The sequence below is a fragment of the Cydia fagiglandana genome, chromosome 21 (genome assembly GCF_963556715.1).
Source record: "Cydia fagiglandana chromosome 21, ilCydFagi1.1, whole genome shotgun sequence".
Lineage (NCBI taxonomy): Eukaryota > Metazoa > Arthropoda > Insecta > Lepidoptera > Tortricidae > Cydia > Cydia fagiglandana.
In genome coordinates, this window is record NC_085952.1 from 11,272,859 (window position 1) to 11,298,836 (window position 25,978).

General features: G+C 38.2%; 3 protein-coding genes across 5 annotated transcripts; all 3 read right to left on the reverse strand.

The window, feature by feature from the left end:
- Positions 1-1,428: 1,428 nt before the first annotated feature.
- On the reverse strand, positions 1,429-4,318 carry LOC134675331 (uncharacterized). The gene is made up of 3 exons (XM_063533538.1): positions 4,215-4,318; positions 2,962-3,036; positions 1,429-1,740 (listed from the first exon to the last, which is right to left on the reverse strand). Exons 1-3 carry the CDS (start codon positions 4,287-4,289, stop codon positions 1,429-1,431), a joined length of 462 nt encoding a protein of 153 aa, XP_063389608.1. The 5' UTR covers positions 4,290-4,318.
- Positions 4,319-11,413: 7,095 nt separating this feature from the next.
- On the reverse strand, positions 11,414-14,262 carry LOC134675100 (uncharacterized). 3 transcript variants are annotated; one of them, XM_063533263.1, is made up of 4 exons: positions 14,211-14,262; positions 13,658-14,100; positions 13,110-13,531; positions 11,414-11,537 (listed from the first exon to the last, which is right to left on the reverse strand). In XM_063533263.1, exons 1-4 carry the CDS (start codon positions 14,255-14,257, stop codon positions 11,445-11,447), a joined length of 1,005 nt encoding a protein of 334 aa, XP_063389333.1. In that variant the 5' UTR covers positions 14,258-14,262; the 3' UTR covers positions 11,414-11,444. The 3 variants fall into 3 exon arrangements, with proteins under 3 accessions (XP_063389333.1, XP_063389331.1, XP_063389332.1); XM_063533261.1 differs by having other exon boundaries at positions 13,110-14,100; XM_063533262.1 differs by having other exon boundaries at positions 13,106-14,100.
- Positions 14,263-15,363: 1,101 nt separating this feature from the next.
- On the reverse strand, positions 15,364-25,719 carry LOC134675332 (myb-like protein I). Its single transcript, XM_063533539.1, has 9 exons — positions 25,606-25,719; positions 22,806-22,891; positions 21,246-21,309; positions 20,211-20,295; positions 19,550-19,639; positions 18,884-18,992; positions 17,806-17,923; positions 16,265-16,934; positions 15,364-15,452 (listed from the first exon to the last, which is right to left on the reverse strand). Exons 1-9 carry the CDS (start codon positions 25,678-25,680, stop codon positions 15,364-15,366), a joined length of 1,386 nt encoding a protein of 461 aa, XP_063389609.1. The 5' UTR covers positions 25,681-25,719.
- Positions 25,720-25,978: the final 259 nt, after the last annotated feature.

Consider the following 25,978-nt stretch of genomic DNA (forward strand, 5'->3'; position numbering starts at 1 on the left):
CAAATCAAGGAATATCGAGAACAGAAAACCGAGAAAAAAGATGATAGAGGCTGCGGAATGGGTGAAAAGGAGGAAACTATTTGATATTGTTGTACATATTAAAGCATAGAAAATATTAAACTATTTATTGAAAAACCTATTATCTTTGATCAATATAATCATCAATATAACCCGGTTTTATGGGGGTAAACGTACTAGTGCTAATAATTAATTAGATATCGAGTCAAGGTGTTATTTATTTCGATTTCAAGCGATTCTAAATCATAATAACAAATGCGATTCATCCTTGAATATTTTTGTATTGAAAGCGTTAGCTCATTGATTAATTAATTGCAAGCCTCTTTCAGTTATATATGCATGCAGTTATGTATGCATATGTGTGTGGTGCTTCGAGCAACACCGGCTTCCGACACATCGGAAGGGAGGGGCCCAAGCGATATCTTACCGTACAAATCTTTCTGCCATTTTTTGCGGGGGGAAAGGTGCACACAGTCGCACTTCTCACACACTTACATACAAAATCCAATCTGTAATGACGACACAAATACACAGAAAATGACATACGTCAAAGACAAATCTTGCACACCTCGATCTCTTTTTGTGTGCGGACGAGTCACAAGTGTCACAACACGCACACTAACACATTTACGTCAAAGAATTTTATTGTATTCTGAGAGATAAGAAGTCGGATTTGTCGCTCGACCGATCCGCAATTTGTACTGGGCAAGCAAAATCAATAAATCCAACAATTACATGAGACTAAAATATAATAATTGTGTTTAAATGTAATTAAACGTATGATATGTAAAAAAAAATATTACATGTGAAATGTAACACCTTCTCTTTGTAAATTTGATGTCCCCGACCTCTTTTTACGACAAAAAACCGAGCAATTAGGCATTTTTTCTCCAGCTGTGTTCACGCGCGCATCTGGACTCGGTCTAGTGAAAAATCCGAGCGCAACTAGTTATAACCCGCGCTAGATCAGTTGATCTTGTAGCTAGGCAGAGGGGAAATAGTGCGAATGACGCCTCCCTTCCTTGTTGCTCGAAGGTGTGGTGTTACGTATTCTTATCTCAACTGTATTTACAACTATAAATATCTGACACTGTCTGAGGTCACTCTTAAAGGGGCCACTGATTAACAGTCCGCCGGACGGTATCGGCCTGTCAGTTAGAACAAAATTATGACAGTTCCGAACAACTGACCGGCCAATACCGTCCGGCGGACTGTTAATCAGTGGGCCCCTTTTTACAATAATTAAAAATACATCGGATAACAGATAAGTTTATTTTATTGCAAAGGAATAGTATTTTTAAACATTATATACACAACGGTACTGTCTCGCCGCAAGACTAGCGTCATAATGTTATGGATATCGACATTTAAAGTAAATTTCACTTTTTCTCGCATATTTTAAACGTCAAATCACAGCAGTCGTTGCTTATAACCCGTATCGATAACACGTTGTTGTTTCTGTCTATTTTTCTTCACTTTACGTATCCTTTTCATTTTTCTTCCTTTCTTTCCTTTATTTCCATTAATTCCTTCAGGTACTCTCGTGCGTAGTGGTTTCTTCATGTGAACATAGATTTCGAGTTTCTGCTTGAGATTTCTGATGACCTTTTTCAATGATTTGGGCTGTTTCTTCGCCTGGGGGTAGCGTCGCGCTAGTTCTTTCATGAGATGATTGATTATGGGTTCTGTCACTGTGTTTTCCATTTCCGCGTGACGGGCAAACTGAAAAGAAAAATAAGACATTTTTTTTATTAGCCTATAGGAGACATAGGAGTGTCCCACAGCTGGGCAAAGGCCTCCCCTCTGTCCCGCCATTTGGTCCTCGCCACTCTTTACAAAATGTGTCATTTAGATGTCACAAGCTGCATTACTGTTGCGTTATTGTTGCCACTGTATCTGTCAATTATCTTGAGAAATTTTGTGACACGAGCCGCATAACTGCCGCAATTATGATGTTCAATCTGTCACTAACTGTTACTCATTTTATCAAGGAAATTGACAGGTACGGTACCGGCATCCATGCCACCGCAGTAATATTTTTGTTGTAAGTTGCAACCGTAATGGTAACATTCCATTTCTAATAACCGCAGCTGCACTACCGGTACTGAACGCGTCGCTGTCATTATCAATTTCCATAGTAAAATGAACAGTAGTGCAGCTGTCGTTGGAAATGGACTGTCACCTTAATGCTGCTCTGCAGTTGGTTTAAGGTGACACTCCTGAATTATCGCGGGCAATGTCGATGTCGTTGATAAAAAGTCACGATCTCCACGGTCGAGGTTTCTATTGTCACCCAATATTGTAAAGGATTTAAAAAAACCGGGCAAGTGCGAGTCGGACTCGCGCACGAAGGGTTCCGTACCATAAAGCAAAAAAAAAAACGGAAAAAATGCAAAAAGAAAACGGTCACCCATCCAAGTACTGACCCCGCCCGACGTTGCTTAACTTTGGTCAAAAATCACGTTTGTTGTATGGGAGCCCCACTTAAATCTTTATTTTATTCTGTTTTTAGTATTTGTTGTTATAGCGGCAACAGAAATACGTCATCTGTGAAAATTTCAACTGTCTAGCTATCACGGTTCGTGAGATACAGCCTGGTGACAGACGGACGGACGGACGGACGGACAGCGAAGTCTTAGTAATAGGGTCCCGTTTTACCCTTTGGGTACGGAACCCTAAAAAGGCATTGATATTTCCCTATCATGGCCTATCCTCGTAAGTCCTGAGTTCCTTTAAAAAGAACAAATTAAAATCGAATTTTGAACTAAAATGGAATATAAGAAGGTTCCAAATTGATAACTGCAAAAATGACTCTGGGTATTAGGAGGCTATACTGAAATGTAGTCGTATTATGCCTCCGTGAATAGATAAATCTTTAGACTTGACTTGACCTCAGGCGCCAATTGCTGAGGACTTAGCACTTGTAAATAAATATTTGCTTACTCTTTTATGCTCCAAAGCCGCGTCATTATTTTGTAATTTAGACTCGACCGTCAATATCTCATTCAATGAATCCTCCTGAAATTGAAATTTCAATTCATTCAGTTGGTTGGCAGTAGCGCATACCTACCTAGAGTTAGACCAAGAATAATCATACTAGTAAGAATAGAAAGTGTTATTTTAAACGTCAAACTTCTATGAAATTATGACGTATAAATAACACTTGCACTGCGTGGCTATCAAAATCGCTGCAGACTATTCTTGGTCTAACTCTTTCAATCTGGACAAGGTCACTACACCTTATAAAATAAAGTCCCCACTGCGTCTGTCTGTTTGTATGTTCATGCGATTTATCACCGATCACTAAAGTGAAATTCTTGATTAAGGTGTATAATTTGTTTATTTGTGTACCTAATGGCTCCTCTATACGATGGGCCAGCGCCGGCCAATCCAAGGGACGCAGCCATGCGGTAGAATGAGATAGCAATATCACTTGCTCCCTCTAACGCATAAATGCGTCCCTTGGAGTGGCCGCCGCTGACCCATCGTGTAGAGGAGCCATAACCCGTGCGAAGCGGGGACGGATCGCTAGTGACAATATAATATCGACAAATGCCAATAGAAAAATATAAATGTATCAGGAAGACAGATGAAATCAAAAGCGACGTGATGGTTTCAGTACATGAATTAAGACGAAACAGGAGCTGAGTTTTAAATATTTTAGGTAAATATACCCGTCTCGCTAACGGAAGCGGCTCCTAAAACTAGTGCGATAAGGACAAGGCGAAAAATCCTACGTAAAAATCTCAAAAATCGAGGTACTCGACTGTTTCCTCCTCCAAAACTTAACCAATCGTAACCAAATTTGAAAATCTAAATGATTATGAAATTATCTGTGTCGGACCGTTGTGCTTTTTTGGCTAATTGATATCAGTTTTGAATACTACGCCTCTCATTGCGGCATAGTCAATGAGGCCATTTTGGCCATATTTGAAGGGCTCTAGCGCCTTAAAAAACAATAATATCAAAAAAAGCAAAACGGTCCGACTCAGATATTGACAACATTGCTCTAGCATCAAAACCCACGGAGGAAACATTCGAGTACGTTTGTACGGAGAAATGACCACTCCTGTTGGCTCTTAAGTTTCGTTAGCGTTTTCTTAATTAACGATCGATTAAACAAATCAAACGATGGCCTATCTGGGGACTCCCGGATCCCAAATGAGACAAGGCAAAAAACTAAGTTATGTTCTTACTTTGTTTCTTGACAAATGTTCACCAAAAGTGCGGATGAAACAAACTAACAAGATAATAGCTGGTAGATGTCCCATCTCCAGCTGAGGCCAATTTCAGAAGAATCCGTCGTATTTAAGAAGATATTTCCTGGAACAGAACGCATAACACATTATTGACTTAAAGATAAAAAGATAAAGATAAAAAATAGTTTATTCAATTAGGCATTTTACAATGCGCTTATGAACGTCAAATAAACCTTTACCGGCTCCAACCGTACACCTCTGTCCCGAGAAGATTTAAATCCCCCCTCAATTGGAGGAGGGTATCCCAATATAGGACCGGCAACAAAGTTACCTATGCTATAATCATAACTTTTAACAAAATAATCAAAAATACTTAGGGCCGGTTGCAACAAACCGTCTGTCACCGTTAAAACGTTCGCTAAATTTTATTGCATGGGAAATCTCATACTTTACTGTTGTTTGACGTTAATCGGTCTGTTAAATGTGGTTGGGCAACTGGGCCTTAGAGAATTATAGGTTATTTAGGTACCTATTTAGTTAGTCTGAGTCTTAGTTAGTACGAGTCTTAAATTTGACCTTAAATACGCAATTTGAGACAGCAATGAATAAAATATTTATAAGTAATAGAAATAGTTTTTGTCAGAATACGTTACAATTAGGTACCGTCAACTGCTGCAACTTTACCAACACGTTCCAACAATGCCTGTTTAGATAAAAATTAAATTTCTACTAAACCGTTATCTTATTTTCATTTCTAATAATAGGAGAAACGACTCGATTTACCTGGCAACCCATTTTTTTCGCTGTCAAAGTTTGCAAAGTCACCACGTGTTTTGCGGTGTCTTCAAAACTTTGACAGCGACTGCTTCCAAAACTAGTAGTGCTGCCACAAAAAAAAAGAAAAAAATGGGTTGCCAGATAAATCGAGTCGTTTCTCCTATTATTAGACGTGAAAATAAGATAACGGTTTAGTAGAAATTTAAATTTTATCTAAACAGGCATTGTTGGAACGTGTTGGTAAAGTTGCAGCAGTTGACGGTACCTAATAATCAACATAAGGAAAAATGCTGAAGTCTGTTCCGATCTAGATCTTAAAACAGTTTTAGTAGCAGTATCAGTCGATTCAGTCGATATACAGCTAACTTGTAAGATGTTTTTAAATTACATAAGTTTGAACTTTAATAAGTGAAAACTAAAACATACCTCAGTTTAGGAGTATTTCACAGAAAACGGATTTATTCACTGTTTCCTTGTAAATTGGACTGAATGCTGCTAACACCGTGGTCCATTGTTCACTGGCACTATTACAAACAAATGTTTTGAAACAACGCTTACCGTTATTTTACAGGTTTTGTTTGCGTGATAGTGAATAGACGGAGAGCTAGCAACGGAAATAGGTTTGCAATTTATAGAGCAATGAAATCCCTCTAGTTAGAGTGCCATACTATCATTATTCATTCAGCGGTGGGTGTGAGAGATGTCAAATAAATTGAAGGTGTACAATTTAAAGAGCTCTGAGTTTGGTGTGATATAATAGCTAATTATGTATTTAATTCGAATATAATATTGCCAAGCGTTTTAATTGGGGGAAAAGTAGTGCCAGGTGACGTCTAAGATGCGCGAAAAAGTGCCAAGTCATCTCATTTACTGGGTCAAATTTTATCGTGTTTCGTTGTTACCCAAAGGGTGAAAACGGGACCTTTTATTAATCATAATCATAATCATAATCCTGTCATACCCACCGCTGAACAGCTGCCAGGCGCCCGGATTGCACACTAACTAGAGGGATTTCGTTGCTCTATAAATAGAGAACCTATTTCCGTAGCTAGCTCATAGACCAAATGCCAAAACATCAGCGGCTGAGTACTTACATTTACATAATTATGATAAAAATAGAATTAATAATGCAAGATGTGCTTCATCAATATGTAAATATTAGACATTTTTAATCCATATGCATCATCTTTATGTACTGGTTCATAGTAAATACGATTCATATTTATATCGGTCACTGACGTTAGCCAGCCATCATTCGAAATTTAGCCCGTCAAAAACGGGTCTCTATTGTTTCCCAAATAGTTTTAAGTCATAATGTATTGTTTGTACGAATTTTACTTACTTACTACTACTTACTTGGTTGGCGCGATGACCCAAAATGAGTCTTGGCCTCCAACACAAGAGCACGCCACTTTGATCGGTCAGGAGCGGTATCCCGCCAGCTTTCGCCGACTCCGAGCTCACGGAGATCTGCCTCCACTCTATCTGCCCAACGGTATTTAGGACGACCAACAGGACGGCGTCCATTTGGTCGACCCAAGTAGGCCTTTTTGGCTGCCCGATCTTCACCCATCCTTTCGAGATGGCCAAGCCAGCGGAGACGATGCGCTTTGGTCTCACCTATTATGTTCGGCCCATTCTGATGTATGGGTGTGAGGCTTGGACACTAACACTCAAGGAGGTGTACGAATTTTCGTTAGTCATAATTGGTTTTTTCTCAGAAACGCGTAATTTTTCAGGATTGCCACAAAACAAACCTCACCTAACCTATCTATAGCATAACCTTAGGAAAATCCTGAAAAGTTAACGGTTTCAGTTTTATGACTAACGATAATATGTCAAACAATACATTATGACTTAAAACTTTATGGGAAACAAAGGGACCCCGTCAAAAACATATCAACCATTTTATGCTTATAAAACGTGAGTGACTCATTTTAGTCTCGCAGGAGTTTACTGCATATTACTGATGAACCGTTTTAAAGTTACGAAATTTTCACAATTAAAATTTTCGGAAGCCTCTTATAATTTTTATTGATATCGAAATTATCTGTTTGCAAAATGAAAGTTTCCTTATTTCCTATGAAATTTCCGATAATGATCTTGCACGATACTTTCCGTAACTTGGACATCTGTATATATTACTTACTTGTTGATATTTCTTTTCTTCTAAAAGCTTCTGGCAGGAGTTTGACAGGAACCACTTTCGTGTTCAGGCGGCTCAGCGCGCGGACTTTTCGGAGCAAGGGCTTACCGCGAATTAAGTTCGACGTGTTGCCTCTCTGTCACACTTGTAAATTCGTACATAAGTGCGACAGGGAGGCAACACGCAGTAGATCCTCAGCTCACGAAGCCTATTGAGATTGATGCAAACGTTGCTTGACAATATTTTGCGGAACGACATCGACAGAGCTCGAGTACTTAGTCGATTTTAATAAACTTCATGTATTTACTTAATTATCTACCTATATTACCCACGGGTAATATAGGTAGATAATTTATGGAAAGAGGTGCGTCCGGAATTCATTATCTTAATTTTCATAATCTGAATTTATAATTCATATGCTAGTCAGAATCATTTATATTATTTTTATTTTATTCAATTTAGGGATAACAATTATATCTAATTTAGAAATAGGTTTCCAAGAAAATAATTCCCTTAAAAAATATAAGAATTGATACCTACCTACTGTGTGTGTAACTAAAACTTCAACCTGTATAAGGGCTGATTTAGACGGGGCGGGAATCTCATACGATTTTTGTTACATTGCGGACTGTGGATTACGTCCAATTCAACCGACCAATCAAAACCCGCAATGGTATGAAACTCGCATGTGAGTTCTCGCATCCTCTAAATCGGGCTTAATATCTGTTGGTAGATTGGTATGGTACCTACTTGTAAAATCTAGAGAGCCAGTAGAGAGTGCAAAGTTTTCATCAAATTTCAAAATTAACGTCCCCTAAGTTGTTATTGCATTTTTAAAGTTATTCAATATGATCTGCGGAAAGTTGCTGAAATGGCAATACTTGTTGAAAACTTTAACTGCCGTAGTCTGCTGCAAACGGCTCTAGAAATTTTAAAGTTTTCAATAAAACACTAGGGAAATAGATGGTTTAACAACTCAAAATGAGTCGTTGAACTTCAAACTATAGTCTGTATCTTTAGGTATTTAAAAAAGAGTAAACAAAATTTACCCTCAAATGGCTTCTTAAACAAATTGAGGGTAGATGAAAACATTAATTGATCAAATAATAATAGGTTAAAGTCGGGTCGTTCAGTGACAGATCCAGGTGGTTATGTATGTACATGTTTACTAACCAGTTATGGATTTTTGTGGTCCGAAATAAATGATTTTTTTTTTATTTGGTAATGGTTGGTTAATCAATAAAAGTTATAACTACTCGAAAATGTACAAATTATTTGTTTACTTTTATTTAAGTACCCAAAGATACAGAGTATCGGGTAAATTCATCTGTCAGATTATGCGATTTTGGTATTAAGGAAAGGTAATACGGTAAATATTTGCTGAGAGGCTCGAATGGATTTACCCGAGTTTCAAATTAAACGACACAAATACTTTGCTATAGTTGGTCAAACCAATTTGTCAGCCAGTAAGAACCAGGAAAACTATACTCATCCTTTTCTTTTGGGCGCTAGTACTAGTGTAAGACGAAGCTAGTATGATTCTCTCTGTCTATGATTGAAATGAGACAGTCCTTTGACAAACTATATTTTTAAAGTTATGAGACGTTTAATCGGTGAATAGTATATTTGAGTATGACATCCGTCAACTTGGACTTTTACTATTGAATACTAAAAACTTTACGGTACAACATTTTATTATAGTCTCGTGAAACTAAAACCATTTTTGCATTTAAAAGTCACGAAGCCTGCTACCCGCCTTAGCAATAAAAATTATTATATATACATAGTACGTATTTAAAAAAAAACATAGTATCTATAGGTAAATATACATTTCGTTTAGCCTCTAGAGTCTAGGCGCCCATACGTCAAACCTTGCCAAGCAAAATGAAACTTTGATTTCGTCAACACAAAGTTCAAATTAGAATGGAACAGGAGACCATTTTATAGGTCTCTGGGCGGGTAGAGGTTAAGATTCTTCTGAGGCCGGCCTTACACTACCTATGTATAGTCCGAAATCTTACAATGGTTTGCACCATTGTAAGATTTTAGACTGACTAGTATCTCCAATTAAGCATTTTTATAATTAAAAAACCGGGCAAGTGCGAGTCGGACTCGCGCACGAAGGGTTCCGTACCATAAAGCAAAAAAAAAACTGAAAAAAATGCAAAAAGAAAACGGTCACCCATCCAAGTACTGACCACGCCACGCCCGACGTTGCTTAACTTTGGTCAAAAATCACGTTTGCTGTATGGGAGCCCCACTTAAATCTTTATTTTATTCTGTTTTTAGTATTTGTTGTTATAGCGGCAACAGAAATACATCATCTGTGAAAATTTCAACTGTCTAGCTATCACGGTTCGTGAGATACAGCCTGGTGACAGACAGACGGACGGACGGACGGACGGACGGACGGACGGACGGACAGCGAAGTCTTAGTAATAGGGTCCCGTTTTACCCATTGGGTACGGAACCCTAAAAAAGATCAAACCAGAAAAAACGTTGATGTTTATACTATATTAGGTACAGTCACATTCCGATATATAGGAGCGATCTGTTATGAAGACGAATTTAAAAGCCCGTGATGTATATTATTGGCCAAATATGTACCGTGATATTACCCCTTATGCGGAAGGCAGACAATTAATACTGCTTATAGGTTTAAACGAACGAAATAGTGTTTTTGGTAAATTTTGTTAAAAATTAAAATTTTTACAGGGTGTAACAGTCAATAGATTTTTTTTATAAAAAGTGTTTAAATTATACGTGTTCTGCAAATTATATTGTTTTACTGCAAAATAACGCTGAAAAGACGCGAACAAGTAAAAAGCTTAAGTACCAGTAAAAAACTTTTCTATGTGATTAATGTGATATAATTATTTAGGCTATGAAAACTATTTTAAAAATCATTCTTATAAATAATTCGTACAAAATGTTTACATAAACAAAATAAAAAGATAAAAAACCCCCGTGACTTGTTATGGGTCACTCACGGAATTTAAGTATTTTCTCGATATGTCCATCTATTCTCGAGAAGCACAACCAGAGGGCCTACCGTGAAAAATGAAATTGAAATTTCGTTATCTGCCTCCCTATCGATTCTGCATAATCGAGAGATAGAGGCAGATAACGAATTTTCAATTTTCGAGTTTCGCGGTAAACCCTGAAACCTGCCGCTGAGGTTTTTCTGCAGGAGAAGAGGTGATGCTGATGATATGATACCTAAAGCCGACCACTGACTAACAGTCCGCCGGACGATATCGGCCGGTCAGTTGTTCGGAACTGTCAAATTTTTGTTCTAACTGACAGGCCGATATCATCCGGCGGACGTTAGTCAGTGGTCGGCTTAATGCGGATCGAAATATTTCGATCGTTTGATTAAAATTATGTGAGTGACCAGTTTTATCTAAATACCTATTTTGTAATATTAAATAAAAATACTTATTACTGAAATAAAGTATAAACCAATAAAAAATTGACTGTATAAATTACAATTAATATATTACAATAGTGCTGCCAATATTCGAGTTAGACCGAAATAAGTTTGCAACGATTTTGATAGCACACCAAGTGCAAGTGTTATTTTAAACGTAAAACTTGTATGAAATTGTGACGTATAAATAACACTTGCATTGCGTATGCTATGAAAATCGTTGCAGACTTATCTTGGTCTAACTATAATGTCATTTACAATTTACGGATTTCTTGCTCATTTTATACTCTGTATCTTTAGGTATGTAATTTCAATTTCAATTTCAATTTATTTATTTAAAAACAAAATGCAACTTTACAGGACTAGCCTAAGTCATTACATTTCTTACACCTAAGTTCAAAATACAAAATAAATATAACATAAAAATATAACAATAATAAAAGTATGGAAAAATTACATAAGGTCATCATATCATAAAATTGGTATACATACATTAAATTCTTAGGTCAGTGACTCGCATAATTTCAAACACTCTCTCTCAATAACCGTCCAGCCGTCCGCAAACAAATCGCAGGAGGTAGTAAATAAAAGGAAACAAATAATTTGTACATTTTCGGGTTGTTATAACATTTATTGGCTAACCAACCAAATACAAAACCACCTGGATCAGTCATTGAATGACCTGACTTTAACCTACATTATTCGATCATGTAATGTTTTCATCTACCCTCAACTGGCTTAAGGAGCCATTTGAGGGTAGATTTTGTTTACTTTTATTTAAACACCTAAAGATACAGAGTATAGTTACCCAACATCATGTACTCGTACTATGAATAGTTTTCGTTTTTTTACAAATAATTATTAATTATCCATGCTAGAGGTTCGCTCGATCAGGAACGAAGTAGCGTGGCTTATGATGCTTCATCTCGCCGCCATCTTTTTGGGGTTGGCGCTGAAACTTCCTGAACTGTGCAAAAAAAAACAATGTTAGTTAATCATGTAGGTTTTTACCGCACTTTCACCACCAGACCCCTAGTCACCACCAGCCCCCTAGGACCCTCATAGCCGCAGATTGGCCAACATGACCACAAAGCTATGATGGCCAATAAGAAGAAAGACGAAGAAGAAGAAAGGGCCAACAACCTAAACGTTGGCCCAACAGACCGGGGTGTTGCTACAGTCTGCGAACGAAGCCACCAAAATGGGTGTAGACCAGATATGGCCACCTCACACCCCTCTATCCTCCTGAGTCCCTGAGGCATAAATTAAAATGAAATATAAGAAGGTTCCAAATTCAAAACTGCAATAATGACAAGGGGAGACTCAGGAGGCTATTAGACTAGACATAAAAATTCAAAATCGCTCTCCTTCTTGATTCGACTGGCAAATCATATTACTTTTTGGCAACCGGGTTTTTTAACCTTATTAGACCCCGCTGAAAAAACCTTTAATGTCAAATATCTCACTTCCAGTCAAGATTTCGATCAAGCAACCGGCAAATTCGGATTCAGCGGGGTCTAATTAGGTTAAAAAACCCGGTTGCCAAAAAGTAATATGATTTGCCAGTCGAAATCGATTTTATGAAAAATAAAACCAGACTATATGGGGAGAGTAAGATAGCGACGATGACTGCACTTTACATAAATGCTTTAAAATAGGTCCTTCACACATATGAAAACTCATTTCCAACATATTTATAATAATCGAAACTTCTCATGAGAAATACGAGTACGGATCCCTTTGTTTGACATAATTATTGAAAGTCATAATGTAACGTTTGTCAGATTATCATTAGACATAATTTTATTCTGAAAATGTTCACTTGATTTTCGTAAGGTTATCCTATAGATAATTAGATAGGTTAGGTTAAGTTAGGTTTCGTTAGGTTTGATTTATGGCAATCCTGAAAAATTACGCGTGTCCGAGAAAAACGAAATCACTAACGAAAATGCGGACAAACAATACATACTGACTTAAAACTTTATGGGAAACAATAGAAATCCTGAAAATATCGTGTATTTTGCAAGTCTATTATAATAAGTCCTTCTGAATCTAGTTTTTTAGTCATGAGGTTCAGTAGTACATTTTTAACTCGTGCTGAATTTCCCAAGGGAGGTAAACTAGGGCATACTTCATTCAGAAGAATTCATAAAGAAGCGACACGTGAAGCTTAATTTTATGGCTCCTCTACACGATGGGCCAACGTCGGCCACTCCAAGGGACGCATTTATGCGTTAGAGGGAGCAAGTGATATTGCTATATGTCACTAAGTACCACCACAAGTTCATAGCCATAATGAACCATATTAGTACTGAAAGAAGGTCGATTTTTGTTTATTTTTTTAGTAATTAGTGACTTTTGCTTGTCACCTGACGTTACATCCCCTAAGGTTTACCGTCATGCGGTCTAGGAAAACTGGTGGCGGGATGAAAATGAAAATCTTGGAACCCTTTTTTACTCCCATTAGGTTCATAGTTAGGTACATTGTGTGCGCCTTTCGGTATACATTTAAGAATCTTTCTATTGTTTATGTACTTACTTTTTGTTCATAATGCAAAGGCCGCCTGTGCTCGTGTCTGTGTTTAGTATCGGTGCCTGTGTTCATTCTGTATCCTGTGAGTGTTTCTGTGTCTAGCTGTTGCCCAGTGTTAGTGTTCTCATTCAATCTGTCTAAGTAATAATGCGTTATTTCATTCGCATCATAAATGAGTTGTCTATTATGTTCGCGGCCATTTTCGTCAAATTTTTCGTCATTTTGTAATCCATAATCTTCGACAGCATATCTTGGATCAACATTGCCGTATCCTTGGTTATTTTCAGAATATAACTGGTAATCATAATTGTTTGTGTTGTCTGCTTGGATATTTAATGGGTATTGTTCACTTTCTGGCAAAATGTTTCGTTGTCTTTCCATGGTTCTCGGTTCATAGTAATTATTTAAACGATCTTCGATAGCATACTCTGTAACGTCTATTTTTTTTCTTTTAGAATCAAGTATTTGTTTATTTAAATTATTAAATTTGCTCCCGATATATTCTTTAGCCTTAAAATCTGTAAAATCACTTGACGAAAATTTAAGATCAGTACCAGAATTACTAATTGCTTTTCTATAACCTTGTGCATTGTCCTGTAGGTTTAGCGTGCTTGGATTACGATAATTTTGAGTATTTGATTGTTTGCCATTCATATTATTCTCTCTCATACGATTGACTGATCTATCTGTCATATCAGCTGTGGTATCCATTGCTTTGTCATCGTGCAAGTTCAGCAAATATTCTGATACCAGCTGATCTAAATCTGAAAAATCTCTTCTGTCTTTTATTTTGATGTTCCTTCTTATTATATTAGTGCCAAAATTATTAAGTTTCCTGCCATTCATGTTAGTCGTATAACTTGGGTTGTTTTCAGATAGTACGTAAATATCTTCGTCTATTGGTCCCCCGTTAGAAAATCTGGTTCCTGGTTCAAGAACTACATAGTTCTTAAAGTATCGGTCCCTAACATTTTGAATACGATCCTTGATTTTTAGTCTGAAACAGAAATCTTTTTAGAAGACGAACTGAAAGAGTAATGAATTATTCTGATTTATGACTGATTTGGCTTATTATATTGGAAATAATTACATTTAAATAATTAATACCTTAACTGTTGTTTTCTTTGTGCTAATTGTGCTAGATCGTTAGGCATAGCAATCATCTGAAAATTATAAATTAGATAATTAAATTACTGTAATCAGAGTTACATACCTATCATTAATTGATTAATGAAAAAAGTAGGCGTTTTAAAAAGTTAATTGTTAATTTAGGTTGAAATAACATTCGACTTCCCATGAATGTTATAATGACCTGGCGCAGATAATTCGCCCCCCCCCCCCCCCCCTCAGCAGCTTAGTGCACCACTGCACTTTAAGATATTATAATTTATACAAACCTGAGCCTCGTTCAATCTGAAACAATCGAATGAGATCACAATAATTGTTCTAATTTTTTCACCACACCAGCTCATGAAGGCTCTCTTTATACCTATTTCAAAAACCACAAGAGTGGCAAAGCAATAAGATGCAGAGTTTATCCTCATGTTATGGCTCCTCTACACGATGGGCCATCGCACTGACCCACTAATGTGGGCCAGCGACTAGAAAGGATAGTGGTGTCGGATATATGGCGTATGGCGCGGCGAGATGGCGATGGGATGGCCACGGTGTCGGTTTGTCGTCCTCACATCAAATATGGGCCAGTGATGGTGCGTACGCATCTACACGTGGCCCATTCCATAGTGTGAGCTCTCAACAATCGCATGGCCATCTTGGTGGTCCAGTGCTGGGTCATCGTGTAGAGGAGCCATAACCATCGCATGGCCATCTCGCTGGTCCACCGCTAGGCCAACAGTCAGTGATAAAAGCTTGTGCCAAAAACTTATTTTACCGTAGTCCTGCCTAGATTAGAAGATTCTAGAAGAGCTACGCATAAACCGCCGGCTGTCGACCATAGGTCAAGACCGCACCCTTGCATATTTTGGCCACCTCTCACGACGTTCTCCTGATAGCCTAGAAATGACGACTATGACGGGCAAAGTTGAGGGCCAGAGGACTCGCGGCAGACCACCCGCTAGATGGAGCGCACAAGTTACTACACCGTTGCATCTACATCTGCAGGAAGCCGTACATATGGCGGGTGACAGAAGCCTATGGAAGATACTGGTCAGCAACATTAGGACATGATGTGACGATCCTCAGCATTGAGGGAACGACTGATGATGATGAGCCTAGATTATTTGAATAAACAAGCTAAGGCTCACCGGTCCGTGTCCGCATTCTCGACAGTGATGATTGGCATTATCACGACTCGAGGCTTGCAGCTAGGGTCATCCGCATTACATGTATCTGCATAACATTGTAGAGTTAGACCAAGATAAGTCTGCATTCATTTTAATAGCACAACCCCCTAAAAGTGACCCCCATGTTTAAAATTCATTTGTTTACGTTACATGTCCATCTTTGGGTTACAAATTTACATATGTGTGCCAAATTTCAACTTAATTGGTCCAGTAGTTTCGGAGAAAATAGGCTGTGACAGACGGACAGACAGACGCACGAGTGATCCTATAAGGGTTCCGTTTTTTCACTTTGAGGTACGGAACCGTAAAACGTTGTTAACGTATTTTTGGCCCACCCTTTATCTATATACCTATACGTATGTGCGCGCTGGTGGCCTAGCGGTAAGAGCGTGCGACTTTCAATCCAGAGGTCGCGGGTTCAAACCCCGGCTCGTACCAATGAGTTTTTCGGAACTTATGTTCGAAATATCATTTGATATTTACCAGTCGCTTTTCGGTGAAGGAAAACATCGTGAGGAAACCTGCATACATCTGCGAAGAATTCAAAAGTGTATGTGAAGTCCCCAATCCGCATTGGGCTAGCGTGGGGACTATAGCCCAAGCCCTCTCACGCTCGAGAGGAGGTCTGTGCCCAGCAGTGGGACGTATATAGGCTGAGATGATGATACGTATGTATATGTTCGTCTAGTACCCATAATACAAGCTTTCTTTAGTTTAGAACTAGATAGGTCGATCTTTGTAAGATGTCGCTTTATTTATTTTATGAAGGAACAAACTTCAAAATACCCTATCCTAACAGAATACCTTTACATTTAAAATATTAGTACGATTCTAATCGCTGACGTGTGTTCAACGAACCATCTGTGTTGCCATGTTCATTCCTGGAATGTAACGTATCTTTGTTCTTCTGATTATTTCTGTCATCTTTGTCTTTCTTTTGTTGATCATCTTTGCCTTTATTTTGTTCGTCATCTTTGCCTTTATTTCGTTCATCATCTTTGCCTTTACTTTGTTCGTCATCTTTGCCTTTATTTCGTTCGTCATCTTTGCCTTTATTTCGTTCGTCATCTTTGCCTTTATTTCGTTCGTCTTTGTCTTTATTTTGGTGGTTATTTTTGTCTTTCTTATTTTGGTCATCTTTGTCTTTATTTTGTTGGTCTTCCTTGTCTTTATTTTGTTGGTCATCCTTGTGTTTATTTTGTTGGTCATCCTTGTGTTTATTTTGTTGGTTATTTTTGTCTGTATTTTGTTGGTTATCTTTGTGTTTATTCTGTTGGTCATCCTTGTCTTTGTTATCTTCTTTCTGTTGGTTATCGTTGTCTTTATTTTGTTGGTCATCTCTGTCTTCACTTTGTGTGTCATTTCTTGACTGGACTAGAAGTTTTCCTGGTACACAGAGACAGTCATCTTCGATGAAGCCGTCGGGACAGCCACATTTTGTCCAACCCTCCCCATCAGACCACTTGGTTTCGTACACCTTCTCTCCCCCTTTTGGCTGACTAGAGAAGTTACAAACAATTTCTACTGCCTGAAACACAAACAAAGAAATTTTGTAATGGAAATTCTATGGACGTAATGTTTACTGACGTAAAGTTAACAATAATAACAGTAATGTTTGCTATGGTAGTGGGTTGGCCCGCCGTAAACGTTGTAAATGTTGTAATGTGCAGTCGCCATCAGATATCGGAGCGGCCGGGGTGCTCACAAATATCTGAACACGCCTCTATTGTCAGGGCGTTAGAGTGCGTGTTCAGCTATTGTGAACACCTTGGCCGCTCCGATATATCTGATGGCGACTGTACAGTCACTCCACGGGATTGTTATGCAATTTAGGGTTCTTGCTAAATTGGAAATTCTATAGCGTAAGTATTGAACAACCAATTTAGCTAGGACCCTAAACGATATTGCACATATTAAAAAAAGTAACTTCGTTGATTAATAATTCGTCTAAAATGGGTTACTCACATGTTTTTAAGTCAAACTATGGTTCTTACTTTAGTTAAGGTATGAGACTCAAATGTGTTTAAAACTTTATAAAATAAAATACCTAACATAATATTTCAAAGATTAAGACTCGAATAATTGACGTATCTCGGAAAGCGGCTAAGTTAAAATGGGACTGGGCTGGTCATGTCTGCCGAATGCCGGACGACTTGTGGGCCAAGTTAACCACGGAGTGGGAGCCCCACTAGTCTAACCGGGGAGCCGGCAGGCCTCGTCGGCGATGGCGGGATAACTTGGACTCCTTATTGAGAAGCTGGCCAGATATTGCACTAAATAGAGACGAGTGGAGGAAGAGGAGGGAGGCCTTTGCCCAGCAGTGGGACACGGTGGGCTCTGAATAATAAAAAAATAATATTTCAACAGCGATAAAGTAACTCACACAGGAATAAACTTACATGGAAAATGATGGGTTCCTCGTCTGCGGTCCTATAGTAATCATGGAAACTAGACATACCGCAGCCGACGTTTGTGGTACTCCCGTGGACTGCCAGTAGATATGAGTTTCTGAAGTCGCTACAGACAGTTAAAATAACAATTTAATTTACTTTTCGGTTCGTACCTGGTGCAAAGGTTGGCTGGCTGAAATGAATGGCATATTTAGGGTGGCCCAATTAGGTCAGGTCAGTCTTAGGAACCATGTCATCGATTTTAGTAACAAGAAAAACTGCATTCATTCATTTAAAAAAAATGTGTATTCAGTTCGGGAATCGACGTTTTGAAAAATAAAACTAACTGCCGTATTCGAACTTCAAGATATTCACAAGAGACGACACGTACTAGATCCATTCTAGATACGTTATAGTTTAGATATCAACTAGTTCTCTTTTGCAGCGCAATTCGGGCAACCAATGTCACTTTTACGTTAGATAGAGTAAGATATCTATTGGATATGAATTAGATCTCTAAGTCATATCCTGTGGAAATCGTTCGAGAGTATCTCCAGAATCACGCAAATGTCAAATTTAGTTATCGTATCGTGGTGATGACTAAAGGATGTCTAATAAATGTCTATTTCAAAATCCGAATCGGGCCCTAACACTATTTCTATTTAGATATCGATTGCGTAGGTCTAAAGCAGTAAATGTTACTATGAAACATGATGTCTGAAATGAATAAAATACATTGTTTTCATATCCTTTAGTTTATTTTAGTAAGTATTCGAAATGACCACCATTTTTTTCAGTACATTTTACATTTTTGTTTTAAATGTATGAATGTAGTTTTTCTTGTTACTAAAATCGATGACATGGTCCCTAAGAAGAGATCGTACATGTCTTATAGTTTCAGATTTTCCCATAATGATCTATCTAAATGGGCCACCCTTTATACAGAACAAGTGACCTGTGAAAAGTGTGTGAAAAGTGAGAGAAGTAAGTGAGTGATAAAAAGTGAGAAGTGAGTGAAGTCAGCGTGCGAGTGAAGTGAAAGTGAAATAGGTGAGCGAGTGAGTGATAAAGTGAAAAATTACAGTACCCGCTAGGATAGTTTTCTATTTGCTCTATCTCCACGTCACTGGTTTCGTAAATAGCTTCTGCAAAAGATTCGATGACTTGTACCCTTTTCTCTGGCGTTAGGGTTTTGGCTGGCAATTAAACAAAAAAATATGTTATTATGAAACAATAACGTCTATACAGAATCGCGTTCCCGGAATAAACAGGGTGGGTCGCTTAAAACTTATTATAAAATAAATAATTTTGTTATTATGTATGGAGTGACTTAAGTGGCAGTGGGCGGGGCACATTGCCCGTAAAACCGATGGCCATTGGGGCGGAAAGGTTTTCGAGTGGCGACTACATACCGGAAGCGCAGCGTGGGTAGAGCCCCCACAAGGTGGACTGACGACCTGGTAAAGGTCGCGGGAGTCCGCTGGATGTGGGTGGCGCAAGACCGGTTAACTATTGTGGCACTCTTTGGGGGAGGCTGTACAGCAGTGGACGTCCTCTGGCTGACATGATGATGATGATGATGATGTATAGAGTGAGCACTATCCTATTAATAATGTGCAAAAATCATGAAAGTTATGGTAACATTCCATTTCTAACCGCAGCTGCACTACCGGTACTGAACGCGTCGCTGTCATTGTCAGTGCAGCTGTCGTTGGAAATGGAATGTTACCCTTAAATTCAGTATTTCACTTACACGTATCTTTAAATTGTACGCCTTGTAAGCTCCAGTCTGGGTAGTTGAACCGTAGAGTGCACATAGCCTGGCCCGCACTAGGGAATTCTTCTGCAACACCATTATGAGTGAATTGCAAAAATAAGTTTTTGGCAAAAAATTAATTTTTGGTACAAGCTTTTATCGCTGACTGTATTTTTCTTACGACAGACAACTGATACTCATCGAGACAATTCTAAATACCCCTAACACAATTAGGTTGCGTTGTTTCATCACAGAGTTCCTATGGTCTCCATCATCAGATCAGCTCGATGGTACCATAATATTGCATTGTCATCCGATTTATACATGCATGCAAAATTTCAGCTCAATCGGAAACCGGGAAGTGGATCAAATTTAACTTGCAAGATTTGATTACAGACCGACAAACAGACAAACAACGGTCAGGTAAAAGTAAAAAATAATAAAAGCTTGTAAAAATAGGTAACCATTCAATATAAAATTTTTTTTTTTCGTTAGCCCCTTAAAGGCCATCCCACACTAGCATCTTTTGAGCGTCGGCGCCTAGTCAGCGCATGGAAAATGGCGTCGCTGCGCAGTTGCGCCAACGTTGCGTCGAACAGCAGCCATAGAGTTGGCTGACGCTGAAGACGCTAATATCGGATGACACAAAGTGAATTACCTGAAGCCCTACACAGGTCATGCCGGCCTCCATCACATTGGTTTGCCCACACCTGGGCAAATTCTGCTAAGGAATCGTCCCAGAACTGTTTCAACGAAAGAAGATTCATGAAATAAAACATAAAACTATTGAAACGGATTATATTGCGTATATTGAATTCATACTAACTACATCCCGACATTTCGAACCCTTTACAGATTTGCGGTCAATGGGTGACTTAAAACGCTCACCTCACGCCACGCCCGGAAAACGCGTCTGTGTAACGGAACCTTTAGACATGCTATTAAAGTTGTGAGGTGGGCTAATACGGATCCCTTTGTTTGACATAATTATTGAAAGTCATAAGTCATAATGTAATTATTGTCAAATTATCATTAGTCATAATTCTGAAACCAAATTTTCGTAAGGTTATCCTATAGATGGGTTAGTAAGTTACCAAACCAGTACAAAATTACAGGACGTCGAAAATGGCCTGAATCGCTTCGAGAAAAGGATGGTACCGTGGTGGTGGCCGTGCCTCTTTGTTTTGCTCGACTTGGCGGGGGCACTGCCGTGCCCCCAGATGATGACTAACGAAAATGTGGACAAACAATACATTATGACTTAAAACTTTATCGGACACAATAAAGATAATCTTATCACGTGTTGAGTACAATTAAAAAACCGGGCAAGTGCGAGTCGGACTCGCGCACGAAGGGTTCCGTACCATAAAGCAAAAAAAAAACGGAAAAAAATGCAAAAAGAAAACGGTCACCCATCCAAGTACTGACCACGCCCGACGTTGCTTAACTTTGGTTTGTGCTGTATGGGAGCCCCACTTAAATCTTTATTTTATTCTGTTTTTAGTATTTGTTGTTATAGCGGCAACAGAAATACATCATCTGTGAAAATTTCAACTGTCTAGCTATCACGGTTCGTGAGATACAGCCTGGTGACAGACAGACGGACGGACGGACGGACGGACGGACAGCGAAGTCTTAGTAATAGGGTCCCGTTTTACCCTTTGGGTACGGAACCCTAAAAAGAAACACTTACCAGTTTTCTCATGCCGTAGGCCTTTGGAAGGTCTTCTTTGCCTTTAGCCAAATTTCGCTTAAACCTGAACAAACGCAAAAATATAATGAAGCGTAATTCTCACTTTTAGAGCCCAAGCAATATCTTAAGAAACAGATTAATATATTATCCTCTAGCCCATACATCAGACCTTGCCAAGCAAAATGAAATTCTATTTTGTCAACACAAAGTTCAAATTAGAATGGAACAGGAGACCTTTTTATAGGTCTCTGAGCGGCTAGAGGTTATACAGGGTGTCCCAAGACCATGGGACATCAAGGGAAAGTAAGTACCTTAAATATCGCAGAGGATATTTTGCTGAAAGAAGACATTATTTTAATTTAAAAAACAATTTAAACTGCATTCATAGATTTTTAAATAATTACATGGTTGAACCGGGAATCGAACCCGCTACACGAGAAAAAAAAACAACCTGTAGTTTTATCATACCGATCGAAAGGCTTCATCATAAGGATTATTTTTTGCTACATAACGTAGTGTCAGAAATAAAAGGAAGACCATCTAATCTATCTTAGATAGTTATTCTGTAGATAGATTAGGTTAGGTTAGGTTTGTTTTATGGCAATTCTGAAAAGTTACGCGTTTCTGAGAACAATGTATTATGACTATTTGGGAAACAATAGTCATGACATGATCGACCCACTAAAAACCTAAAAACAGTTAGTTCAGAAAAGACAGGAGAATCGATTGCGCTATAAATAATGATTTTTTTAATTATTTTCCCAGTTTACAAGTTTGTAATGCAACTATAACAATATTTGCTATAGACCGACCGCTTAAATGAGTCTCGCCTGCGCGGTACGGGGGCGACGGGGTATGACGACTAAGGCCCACTTGCACCATTCCACTAACCCGGGGTTAACCGGTTAAACCTGGAGTAACCATGGTTACCAGTACAATTTGACACTGGGTTGACGGTGAAACCGCTTAATCTCGGGTTAGTGGGATGGTGCAAGTGGCCCTAAGAGTGACATTCCATTTCCAACTGCAGCTGCAATACTGTTCAGTTTACTATGGAAATTGACAATGACAGCGACGCGTTTCCATAGTAAAATGAACAGTATTGCAGCTGCAGTTGGAAATGGAATGTCACTTTAAGGGTGGCGGGGAAGGTGCGGGCGCCGTACGCCTGCCGCCTGCCGCCCGCGCTTTCCCCGCTACCTTTAGTCGTCATACCCCGTCGCCCCCGTACCGCGCAGGCGAGGACTCAGAAGCGGTCGGTCTATAGCATTAGACACGTTGCTTGTCAATTAGCAAGCATTTGGGCATTGGTAAACCTTATCGCGTTTCAGCAAGATATACCTCTATAAGCAGGATATGCAAAAATTAGGTTAACTATATAAGTCTAACCCTTAAAGTTAAGTAAAAAAAGGAAATAAGAAAGAAGTAAAAAAAGGGAACAGGAAAGAAAGGAAGTAAGTCTAAGTAAGTGGCCGTTTAAAATTTTGTAATCAATGTGTATGAATATTATTCATTAAAACCTTTAACATTATTCAATAAATACTTAGCGTGGATACTTACTCATTAAGGATATCTAATACGTGTGTTTTTTCATCTTCAGTAAGCGGAAGCATTTTGCCACCGCTACATCTAGGGCCCATTATTGTCTAAAAATACAATCATATTAAATCATATGTGACGTCCCACGGGCAAAGGTACCTTATGGCGGGTATGGAGTTATGCATACCCCAGTAATCTACAATAAATAAGCTATCGATAACACAAAAGATCAACCTTCTAAGTTGCGTAGTTACCGAGATATGATTTTTTTAAAATAATGTTGTGAAATGAGCAACTTTACGATAGAGAAGTTTTAAGTTTAGCCGCCTAAAAAACTATGTTCCTGAAGTAAGTTACATAGTTGACTACAAATAATAATACCTTATATATCTGAGATTAAAAAAATGTTGCGACTTGTTCTGTAATGCAAATAGAAACCTTTGATATCGACTGATTTATGTGTATACTAACCAATCTCTTGAAAATAAAGTTTTATTTCATTTTCACGATTGATTGCAATGAGCTCTCAAGATTTCAATTGTATCTATTAGAAAACGACACTGAGAGACAGTTTAAGCAAAAAACAATACCGATTTAGAGGTGAAAATGTATTTTCTGACTTTTTCATATAAAATCAGAAAATTGAATTTTTTTACTTTTAATGTAACACACAATCAATTTTTCTGAGCATATATGAAAGAAATTCTGTCATTCAAATGAAATAAATCCTAAAACCCCAACTAAATACTATATTTAACCCCTTATGCCACTTTAAACTTACATAACAATTACAGTATTTGCTCCATACATTTACGAAAAGGTACCTTATGGAAATAAATCTAATAATACATCACTACAAAACATCAATCACATTGAAGTTTATCTTTTATGAATAAAAAAATTAATTTACATTAAACTGCCACAAATTTAATTAGTTCTTCGTCATAATAATCTTAAAAAAGACCAATAATTTGTATGTAATGAAAAAGTACCTTGTGGTTAAGTTACATGATGAGGCATGATGATGATGGAACAGTTAGGATAAACTAATAATATTTTGGGGTAAAGATGGTATAAATCGTCTATTTCTTATCAATAATATATTTTGGTTGCCATTGAAGACAAGCGGCATTGAGGTTCAATGACCTCAGATATTCCATAAGGTAATGCGTCGGGTATTGGCATTTTTCAGCAAACCAATGGCTGATTTATTGCATGCGACCAAACTAAATGAAGATATATACTAGTTAAGAAAGACTTGACGAGAGTAACTTTGGTATAATAGCAGGCTACTTGGATTTGTAATGTCGGTCGATGTACGGTTATAATATTTGCTAGGCGCCCCAACCAGAACTGAAATTATCAAATTAGTTTTGCAGAATGCTAATACAGTTCTCTACCAAACTTCTTTTCCCGTATTGACTAGTTTTTTTGGGAATTTTCAATATTTTTTCCATAAGGTACCTTTTCGACTAAACTCTGAGACGACATTACTAGGCTTATAACTAACTTATAACAAAAATAAAAACAGGTAAACAAACGTTACGCATTAAGGTTTCAGATCACACAATAAAAAAAAATTGAGCATTTTTTCACCTCTTTACAAAACATTTCATATCTCCGAAACTAGAAACCCTCATAAGGTACCTTTTCCCGTGGAACGTCACATATTAAAACTAAAAATCAATTAATTTTACTGTTATACTATCAGTATCAGAAAGACTCTAGTGTGGACGCCACGAAGAATGTCGTATCCCTATCGCTCGCGAATTACACATTGTGTGTACGTTCGCACAGGACACCGTAAGTAATATCCCACGGTGTTAAAAAGTGACAGTTATTTTATCACGCGGATAAAGATCGATAAAGCTATCCATAATTTGCTGCAAAAATACCTTATTTCATGCAGCTGTACTGAAGGACAAAGGCCTATATTGTTCCCGCGGGAGTTATAGCTTTTTTAATTATGTCGCTATTTTTTAAAATAATTTTTGTTTATGGTAAAAATATTTAATTTCATATCATTTTCAATTGTGGCTGAATGTCGATGGGTGCTGCCCAAAAATTTCAATATGGCGGATGAATGTTTGAAATATTTCAGAATGATTTCGCTTAAAATTAAAGTCGTTTTCTTGGCAAGTTTGATGAAAAACATTGTGTGTAACTCCGGGTAAGAATTCTCCAGGATACGGCTGTACTGAATATAATTAGACACTCGTACATATTCCACTTACCAAGGTGGGAGCACCTTGCACAATGTAGTATTACGATGCGACAGTACGCGACGCGCAAGCAACGCCACATGTAGTTATTGTTACTAATTTCACTTTAAACCGAAAGATGTCAGAAAATAAAAAAATATATTTGACCTTTGTCAATTTACGTGGTTTTCTGCCCTTGTGGGCTTTCGTAAAACTTTTTCTTAGAACCTTTCTTTACACGAGTCTGATCTCGTTAGGCGAGGGATCGCACCCTATTAAAGATTGTTGTACAAGTTGTGATACAGAAACCTGTCAGTTTTTGAAAACAACTTTAGGGTGCGAACTTATTATACAGGGTGATTTCGGGGTCGTGGAGCAAGATAACAAGACTTCAGAATTCAAAGACGAGCCTAATGTTTTTGTTAGAGCCAGACCAAGAAAAGTCTGCTAAGATTTTAATAGTACATGATATGTGAACGGGCAGGCATTCGCCGACTTTGGTCAAGCTTTTTTTCCTTACCTCTTGGTTCGCTTCTTCAAATACTAGCGAGCATCGTGAGAAAGAGAGAGACAGACAGAGAGAGAGTGAGATAGAATAGAAGAATCTTTAATAACAATACCTTATTTCCGTACAAGCACATGACATGTGTACCGGGCAGGCAATCCACGACTTTGGTGCAGTACTTGTTTTTCATCGCCTCTTCGTTCGCTTCGCCGAATACTAGGGAGCATCGTGAGAAAGAGAGAGACAGACAGACAGAGAGAGAGCGAGATAGAATAGAAGTCTTGAATGACAATACCTTATCTCCGTACAAGCACGTGACATGTGTATCAGACAGGCAATCCCTGACACGGGAGCAGTACTTGTTTTTCATCGCCTCTTCGTTCGCTTCGTCGAATACTAGCGAGCATCGTGAGAAAGAGAGAGACAGACAGAGAGAGAGTGAGATAGAAAAGAAGAGTCTTTAATGACAATACCTTATTTCCGTACAA